This window comes from Eschscholzia californica, unplaced genomic scaffold, assembly GCF_041429995.1.
Source record: "Eschscholzia californica isolate CP2 unplaced genomic scaffold, dmEscCali1.0.p SCAF_3, whole genome shotgun sequence".
Lineage (NCBI taxonomy): Eukaryota > Viridiplantae > Streptophyta > Magnoliopsida > Ranunculales > Papaveraceae > Eschscholzia > Eschscholzia californica.
In genome coordinates, this window is record NW_028238420.1 from 24,633,645 (window position 1) to 24,642,451 (window position 8,807).

At 35.1% G+C, this 8,807-nt stretch overlaps 1 protein-coding gene across 3 annotated transcripts; it reads left to right on the forward strand.

The window, feature by feature from the left end:
* The first annotated feature begins 329 nt into the window (after nucleotides 1-329).
* On the forward strand, nucleotides 330-8,236 carry LOC147549155 (putative gamma-aminobutyrate transaminase 3, mitochondrial). Of its 3 annotated transcripts, XM_086665261.1 has the most exons (21): nucleotides 330-354; nucleotides 558-757; nucleotides 857-979; nucleotides 2,302-2,447; nucleotides 2,629-2,713; nucleotides 2,864-2,936; nucleotides 3,922-4,019; nucleotides 4,368-4,460; nucleotides 4,764-4,837; nucleotides 4,925-4,963; nucleotides 5,126-5,214; nucleotides 5,303-5,379; nucleotides 5,645-5,719; nucleotides 6,144-6,191; nucleotides 6,288-6,371; nucleotides 6,459-6,546; nucleotides 6,640-6,718; nucleotides 6,814-6,904; nucleotides 6,998-7,076; nucleotides 7,453-7,568; nucleotides 7,984-8,236. In XM_086665261.1, exons 3-21 carry the CDS (start codon nucleotides 938-940, stop codon nucleotides 8,062-8,064), a joined length of 1,557 nt encoding a protein of 518 aa, XP_086521387.1. In that variant the 5' UTR covers nucleotides 330-354; nucleotides 558-757; nucleotides 857-937; the 3' UTR covers nucleotides 8,065-8,236. The 3 variants fall into 3 exon arrangements, with proteins under 3 accessions (XP_086521387.1, XP_086521386.1, XP_086521388.1); XM_086665260.1 differs by lacking the exon at nucleotides 330-354 and having other exon boundaries at nucleotides 409-757; XM_086665262.1 differs by lacking the exons at nucleotides 330-354; nucleotides 558-757 and having other exon boundaries at nucleotides 806-979.
* The last annotated feature ends 571 nt before the right edge of the window (nucleotides 8,237-8,807 follow it).

Genomic DNA, 8,807 nt, shown 5'->3' on the forward strand with positions numbered 1-8,807 from the left:
TCTTTTATTATTTAAGGCTAAAATGTTTAAGAAAAATTTTACGGTTATGAGTTTGTTGCTCATATAAAAAAGTATAGTATAAATTAACGCATAAAGCGTAGGCCAAAAAATAATGTGGAAAGAATAAAGAGTGAAAGTTGGGACCACAAGTAAAACTTTTTAGAAAACAACAATGCTACTTGAACCGACACATGGTCCAAAATGATCTAACAAAACAAATTTTGCACATAATTTTAGTTAATTTATGTTTTCGGGTCATTCAGACGATTTATTTGTCAGGCCAATTAGTATTTTCTTTTATGAAATAGGCGGTAAAAGGTATGAACGGCAAAAGTAAAGCAAATAATTGAAGTTGTCAATGGGATTTGATGAAGTGATAGTCCTGTACCTTCAACAACAAAAAAAAAAGTGATAGTCGTGTAAAAAAAAACATTCTGGTTACCCTTCTCTATATAACCTGTGGAAAGATTGAGGAACATGAGAGAAATTTTGAAATTTTACCCCTGGCTTGAGCCAAGGTAGTCCACACATGGGTCCGCCCATACATGGCGGGACAGACTTTGGAACGTTACATAGGGTTAATTCCGTACCAGATTTTCCATCAATCTTATGGAGCTAAACCGGAGTTTTTCACATCTAGGGGTAAATTTTAACCCATGTAAATTTCACACAATTTCCGAAAAATAATAATAACAAACCCAAATTTCTTTTTGAGATTCAAAGAGTTCTCTAACACAAATTGAAGAAAATAATCCGGGTATTCGAAAATCTGTCTCACAAGATTATTACATATATTTTTTATTGATCTGAAGCTTCTTTACCCAGTGCTTCTAGGCTAAAGGTTTGATTTTTGCAGAATTGCAGTTGAAGAAGAAAGACAGAGAGAGAGAGAGAGAGAGAGGGAGATAGATAGATAGAGATAGGTAGATAGATAGAGATGGTGATCAAGTATCTCCTACGATCAAACCTTGCTACCCAGGTTTTTTTTTTTAATTTCTCAATTCAAATCAGCATGTTTGCTTTTCAATTAATTTCTATCATACCTAAAATTTCTTACTTGATGTTCCCCTAAAATGATAGATCTCTTGATTTCTTTTTTTTATCTAATTATTATGTCTTTCATATTTCTGTTTAGTTTTTGTTGATCACACATCTATTTGTTTATAGGTTCCACAGTTTAAGTAAGAAGGTCAATTTGAGGGATTATTTTAACCTAGTAAATGTCTGATTTCATAAAAGACTAATATATTAATGTATGAACTAAGTTATATGAAAAATGATGGAATAGGCTACAAAAGTAGACATATCCCAGACCTAAATAGCCTCATCAAGAGTGAAAGTTTTTCAAGGGAGAGAAAGAGAGTTGACTCGGAAAATGGAGACCGTTGATTTCGTTTAGGTCTGGGGTAGGCTAGTGTTTGTTTACTTGGAACATTCGTTACTGTTATGTTTCGAGAAAAAAAGTAAATTGCTCCTTTTTCCTCAGCTATTTGTCATACCTCTAACTGGTAATTACCCTACCCATATATGTTTGTATTGTTGGTTATTTGAAACAATGAGTCATTGACACACAGACAAATATATTCTTATCGGCATCTCGATTTAGAGTTTCAGCTTCGAGTCAGGATGTTCTTGACCCAGATTAGGATTGAATTCTTTTGAGTTACGACAGATAATAGGTTAATCAGATTTGTGTTTTTTGCCTCACAACCCATCTAATACTAGTTTAGATTTTCTCAAACTAAAGAGCAACCCGTGAATTTTTTTTTGAAAAGTTTGAATTAATATTGAAGAAAAAAATGTATGTAAAAGGGTGCTAGAGAACAGGAAAATAAAAACAAAGGATAGTAATGCTATATGTTACAGCATTACGGTCACCCAATTAGATATAAAATCCACATATGTCTTGTTCTCTTCCACGCGCCATTCCTACTCCAGTAAAATAGCTTAGCTAAGACGTCCTCCACCTCTAGCGAACTATTAGGGCTAGACTCTTTGAAGATTTTCTCATTTCGGTCCTTCCAAATTGACCACATAATAGCAAGTGGTATTAGAGTCCATACCTCTCTTTTCTTTCCGAACTTTGAGGAAGTGCCACTGTATCAATGTGTGCTTGATCGTCTGTGGCATAGACCATTTCTTACCCGACTTGGTTACAAAAAATGCCATAATGTCTTTGGAGGTACAGCATATCAATTGGTTGACTAAGAGCACCCTATGTTCATGTACTTCTTCATTCTTCATCAGTATACCTTTAATATACTTTTCTTCAACTTTGGTATATCATTTTCATGTTTGTAGGGCCGAGAACGTGCAAGGCATGTTGCAGCTTCTGGAAATTTTCAGAACTTCTCAAATCAGTTTCTTCCTGCATTTGCTCGATGGAATAGCTCAAATTCTAACACCTTGAAAGATGATTCAACTGGAACAGGGTCAAACGATAAAGGGTACTATCCACTATCCAGTTCCCTCTTCCTTTATTTATTAAAAAAATTGATGCTCTTTCTGGGTAATATATACATATGTATGCGTACTTCTTCTTATGGGATTCTTAATGTTCAATTTTATATTTAGACCATGTAATATGAATAGGTTCTTTTACGTATGAGAAAATTTCGACAATTTCAGGTTCAAGGGACATGATATGTTGGCACCATTTACTGCGGGTTGGCAGACTACAGATTTAGATCCTCTAGTTATAGAGAGATCTGAGGTACTTCCTCACTATTAGTTTCCGAATTTTTTTCTGAATTCTATATAGATATGAATCTAGGTCTTTGGGTGGAAAAGGCTAGGTTTCTGAACATTTATTTGTTTCTTTTTGGAAGTGGTGGTTTTGGAGTAATTATTAATCGCTGTGCAGGCTTGTTACGTTTATGATACCAATGGGAAGAAATATTTGGATGCTCTTGCTGGTCTATGGTGCACAGCATTAGGTATAGTCAGTCTTGTCCTTAAGCAATGTTTTGCTTAATCGATATCGTAAAAAAAATTTATGTTACTATTATGCTATGAAGAAAAAGTCGGGATTAATCCACGAGTACACCCCGACTACTCCGCAGTCCCCATCTTGCCGACTCGACTAGGAGCCAAAATCCTAGTCCCGTGGAATTCCGAGTAAATCCCCGACTTGGTCCGACTAGGACCAAGTCGACTAGTCGGGCCAGTCGGGATTATTTAGCTGAGTCTTTTTTTCTTTTGCTCAAATCGACTAAGGTGGTTTAGGATATGCTCATTCGGCTTTTCACCCTTCCTGTCCCCTCCAAATATCATTATAACTACATTGAAGTAATTTTGAAGTTTTCTTGCTCTCCAAACAAGATTCCAAGTTTCTCTATCTTCTCAATCCTTTTTTACTATTTCTTTTTAGAACCCATATTCTACTCTTTTTCTCTATAAACTCAAATAAATGTTAGTTGTTAGTGTTTTATACTTCATTAATGTTGAAGAACTTGTTGATAATTATATGTGTGCTTTGTAGGGATGAATTTTTAGTGTTTATACTTCATTAAGACCAAATACTTATATTTATACCTATATATAATTATATATTTATATTCTACGACTAGTCCCGTGTAAATACGACTAGTCCCCCTTGCCGACTTTTCCAACATAGCTATTATGTGATATTGTTCGATGTTGCAATTGGTTGATAGATCATCGATGATATAATTTCACTCTGTCCACTTCTACCAATAAAGGTTGTCGAAAGAATAAATCAGTCATGTTCTGTTAACATATTTAATCATCATAAATTAACAACTCAAGCAATATATGAAGATCTATTCTGCGTCTCCTACAAAGTTGTATTGATCTTAAAGCCATTTATTTCAGAGGGTTGCACTTAAGTTGATAGGTTTTGTTAATGAAGATTGACTACTGCTTTTAGGTTCATTCACACACTTTTTGCGGAATCTGTAGGTGGAAATGAACCCAGACTCGTGGAGGCTGCGACTAAACAATTAAACACATTGCCATTTTATCACTCCTTTTGGAACCGTACTACTAAACCCTCTTTGGTAAGCATTAGCTATCTATGTCTTATATGTGTTTAACAACCGTTATTTACTAGTTTTCGAAAAAATTATATATACTGAAGTTTCAGGTTATTACTAATTTTTTTTAAAGAAATCCAATTATTTAAATAATTCTCTAATGTAATCTAAATTTCTTCTAAGTTTATCAACTCCGTTGATGTGGAGTTTCTACGTTTTGTTACATCGACGAGTCGTTCTTATGTCCAGTTAACTTAATACTTGTGTTACCAGATCTTGATTCAACTATATCACAATTTAGGCCTTCATTTATGCTGTCCTTTTTAGTTTCATGTACATCTGTATGAGTATCTTGATTTCTCACATTCACAGGAACTTGCGAAGGAGCTTCTCAGCATGTTTACTGCAAGAAAAATGGGGAAAGCCTTCTTTACTAATAGTGGTTCAGAAGCTAATGATACTCAGGTTTGTTTGTACCAAATTTATACCGTAATTTTAATACTTAGTGAGGTGAAACCCAGAATCACATCATAAAGGAACTTCTGGCACACTATTTTCTTCCTCGCTGAAAGAAGAGGTTACTTAAGTTTCAGTATTTGAAGTTACTGAAACAAAACCATTGGGTTTGTCTCAGCTTGTATCAGAATGCTTTGGGAAATTTTCATGGATTATTTCGAACACAATGTCCAACTTTTCTTAATTAGCAAAAGATCTTGTCTAAATGTCCATGTTCTCTCACTTAGTAATCACTTCTTCGTTCTCTTCTAGGTGAAATTGGTTTGGTATTACAATAATGCACTTGGAAGGCCTGAAAAGAAGAAATTTATAGCACGGTCGAAGTCGTAAGTTCTTGAATCGGGACCACCTTCTCAACGCATTCTTTTAGCATGCCAAATAATTATAGTAACATGGTTTTTTCATTTCGACAGATACCATGGCTCAACCTTAATAGCAGCTAGCCTTAGTGGGTAAGTAACGCGGAGATGATTTTGTATTTAATTGTTCGACTATCCATCTTTACCTAAGCAGATCTCTTTAGTGCCCTTCTGAGTTTATAGTATAGTTCGATTCTGTAAGTGCCAGGAATGTCTTTTGTAGATTCTCTGTTCATTAACAATACAACTTTACAGACTTCCGGCTTTACATCAGAAATTTGATTTGCCAGTACCGTTTGTCTTGCATACTGACTGCCCCCACTACTGGCGCTTTCATTTACCAGGTTTTGATCTTACCTATATAGTATCTGTGGCTGTCTTTTTTTTTTCAACTAGACTTCTAATATCTGAAGAACGTGTTCATTTTCCTAGGCGAGACGGAGGAGGAATTCGCCACCAGATTAGCCAATAATTTGGAGAATCTCATTCTCAGTGAGGGACCAGAAACGGTTGGTAGTCTAAATCATATTTAACTCCTGGTATTTAATTGTTGATAATTAGTCTAGTTTTTTGGTGTCCAAAGAACCATCTAATATTGGATTTTTCTGTTTTCTGATGAATCAAACCATGCGATTCAAAATAAATAACTCTTTTGTGCAACTTTGCTTCCATTGAGAATCGTCGTGTTGAACAGAGAAATGCATCATATCCTATGTATAGTATAAATTTAGAAGACTCGTAGTGCGGTAATTCATGAAAAAATGTTTTTGTCAGATTGCAGCGTTCATTGCAGAGCCTGTCATGGGTGCTGGAGGTGTGATCCCTCCGCCAGCGACATATTTTGAGAAGGTAAATTGTCGGCCATTAACCATTTTTCTTTTATGATTTTATCATATCGAAATATTGTTATGCATGTTCAAATCATATAAAATTCAAATCTTTTGTACATTTAGGGTGTATTTACATATGTTTATAGATTCAAATTGACCACAAACGTGCTTCCCAAGAAAAAGTACGAGTACGTAAATTGTCGGCCATTAACCATTTTTCTTTTATGATTTTATCATATCGAAATATTGTTATGCATGATCTGATTGTAATTGAGCATGGAGGGAACTTTACTGTGAGTTTGACCCCAAGTTCCGTTTAATTTACATTGAGCTTACAGTTATTGTTTTTCTAATATATTTGTATCTTCTTGCTATTGCTTTTAAGGAAATGGTTGGGGGAATTGATAATTGTTTTTTCACTGTAAATATCTAACTTTCTACAGGTTCAAGCTGTCGTGAAAAAATATGACATCCTTTTCATTGCAGATGAGGTATCTAGTGCTTCATCTTTACTTATATGTATTATATCTGACACCAATCTTTGAATATATTGGAATCTTTATTTCTTTTATATGCTCTCTCTCTAGGTAATATGCGCCTTTGGAAGGTTAGGAACAATGTTTGGCAGTGACAAGTACAATATTAAGCCGGATCTTGTTTCAATAGCTAAGGTAAAGTTGAAGAAAATGCTTCTAGAGATGTTCTCCTTGAATCAGAAAAACTAAGGGATTCTTACTTCTCGATTTGTGGTTTCACAGGCTCTCTCATCTGGATACTTACCCATAGGTGCTGTCCTTGTGAGTCCTGAAATTTCTGAAGTCATACACGACCAGAGCAGCAAACTCGGTATTTTTTTTCTTCGTAGACCAATCATTTAGCTGCTTACTCAAATTTTAGACGTTATATTCTGAGATATAAAATAAGTCATCTTCTCGTCAGGCTCATTCTCACATGGATTTACTTATTCTGGACATCCGGCATCCTGTGCTGTTGCACTGGAAGCACTCAAAATCTACAAGTAAATACATCATAGTTTTTTCATGAAAATTACGACACAAGTTTAGTTCCTTTATTTATCACTCTAGTGATCTTCTTTATTGTCTCATTTTGCAGAGAAAGAAATATTGTTGAGCGAGTTCAGAGACTTTCTCCAAGGTTTCAAGATGGCCTTAAAGCATTTTCTGATAGTCCTATTGTGGGAGAGGTAATTTATTAGTAGATATTTAAGATTCTTTAGGTGATGCAAGTTGTCATTGTTGTTTGAACATCTATTTTTTGAACTCTTCTAATTGTGCAGATTCGAGGAACTGGGTTTATTCTTGGAATGGAGTTTACTGACAATAAATCACCTAATGATTTATTTCCTCCACAATGGGGTAAGTTAATTATTTGAACCATGTTTTATTTACAGTTTCAGAAACTAGAATATGATATGAGAATATAAGGTGTATCCGTGCATCTAGAAGAAAATGATTTGATGAGCTCGAGCTCGAAGGATGATATTTGAGATCGAGTGAACTGTAGGTTTTCACGTCATCACGTGATACAGTTGGATGCTGTGGTAGATTAGCTCAAGCTCCAAGACCGATGTTCGAGCTCGAGCTCATTAAATCATGGTTTTGTTCAAAATGATGAGTTGTATCTAGGTCACAAACTAAATATCATTTTCGTTTTGTATACAAATCTGATGTCTGAACTAGTGGAATATAATTTTATTTTCTCCCGTCATACTTGTGAATGTTGATGTGGCAGGGGTAGGTGCAATTTTTGGAGCAGAGTGTCAGAAGCGGGGAATGTTGGTACGCGTTGCTGGAGATAACATAATGTTATGCCCTCCATTTATAATCACCCCCGAAGAAATAGATGAGGTAAGTGACACCTTTTTCGCTCTTATGATTTATCACGACTGGTTAAAATTCTAAGATACCCTTTGATTTGTGATCCAAAAGCATACTCTTGGCGACTAATTTAAATAAACCAATCTATTTCCTGTAACACATTCAATACTTTTTCTTGTGGTACTATAAAATTCTATATGATATCATCGACAAAACCAAAATCACGTTTCTTTGTTTCCAAAAATCATATATGATCTTATCGTAAATCCTGTTATCCTAAATTAGTTTTATATATTATAGACAATGAAGACTAGAAATGTTGTAAATTAGTTATTCGAAACAAGTTCTCTTGAACTATGAACTAGAGGATAACTAAGCAAAATGTGCATCTTATGGAAATTGACTTCTTTGAGCTACTTTAACTCTGGGACTTGTTTTTAATCAGTTAATTCGTATATTTGGAGAATCATTGAAAGTTACGGAGGAAAAAGTGAAGGAACTCAAGTCGAAGCAGAATCTAGAATAGGATTTTCATTTCACTTCCAAATCTGGTGGTGTGGCGGAGAGTACCTGATAATGCCGAAAATGTTCAACTATGTTTTGTCGAACAGAAGAAATAACCCCTCTTTTCTTTTCCGCTATGTGATTATGCAGTATTTACATATTATTAATAAGGCATCTTGATTTGTTCTTGCCAACTTAGTTTTGATATACTTGTTTTTCTCTTTAGTTAAATTTGATATCATTCTATGATTGCTTTGCTACTGATCAGTTTATATCTTGTTTAAATCTCAATCACCACAGTTGGTCAATAAGAATAGGCTTGTGGTTGAATAGCTGTTGATTATAAACCTCGTCTCAAGTGTGATATTAAATTCATAGATCAACATCATTTTTCAAGTGGGCTTGAGCCTCCGGGCACCATATTAGGATGGGCAGTGCAACTACGGTCAGAGACGTCCGACATAAATTAGACGGATCAGGCCTTCTTCACGGCTCATCCTCCAATCCTTTCGGTAAAAAAAAAACGAAGACAAAATAAGGATGAAAGGAAGCGAGGAAGAAGTGCTCGCCTTGCATGTGTTAAAGGCGCTTCCCTCCACAAATTCTCCCTCAAGTTTACCTTGAGGGAGGCGCCTTTAAAACTTCTCAACAAACATTATAGGCGCCTGTTTTTTTTTTTAGCACCTAACTTCCTAATGGATACCCTTAACCCTTCATTCCCAATCTATTTTCAGTTCTCCAACTCATCTTTATCTGCAACAAAGA

Excerpts from the sequence above, each read along its gene's own strand:
- LOC147549155 (XM_086665261.1), top strand. The coding sequence starts at position 938 with ATGGTGATCAAGTATCTCCTACGATCAAACCTTGCTACCCAG. Across the intron at positions 5,215-5,302 it reads CTGGCGCTTTCATTTACCAG|GCGAGACGGAGGAGGAATTC; the intron begins GTTTTGATCTTA and ends TCATTTTCCTAG. Across the intron at positions 6,719-6,813 it reads GAAGCACTCAAAATCTACAA|AGAAAGAAATATTGTTGAGC; the intron begins GTAAATACATCA and ends CTCATTTTGCAG.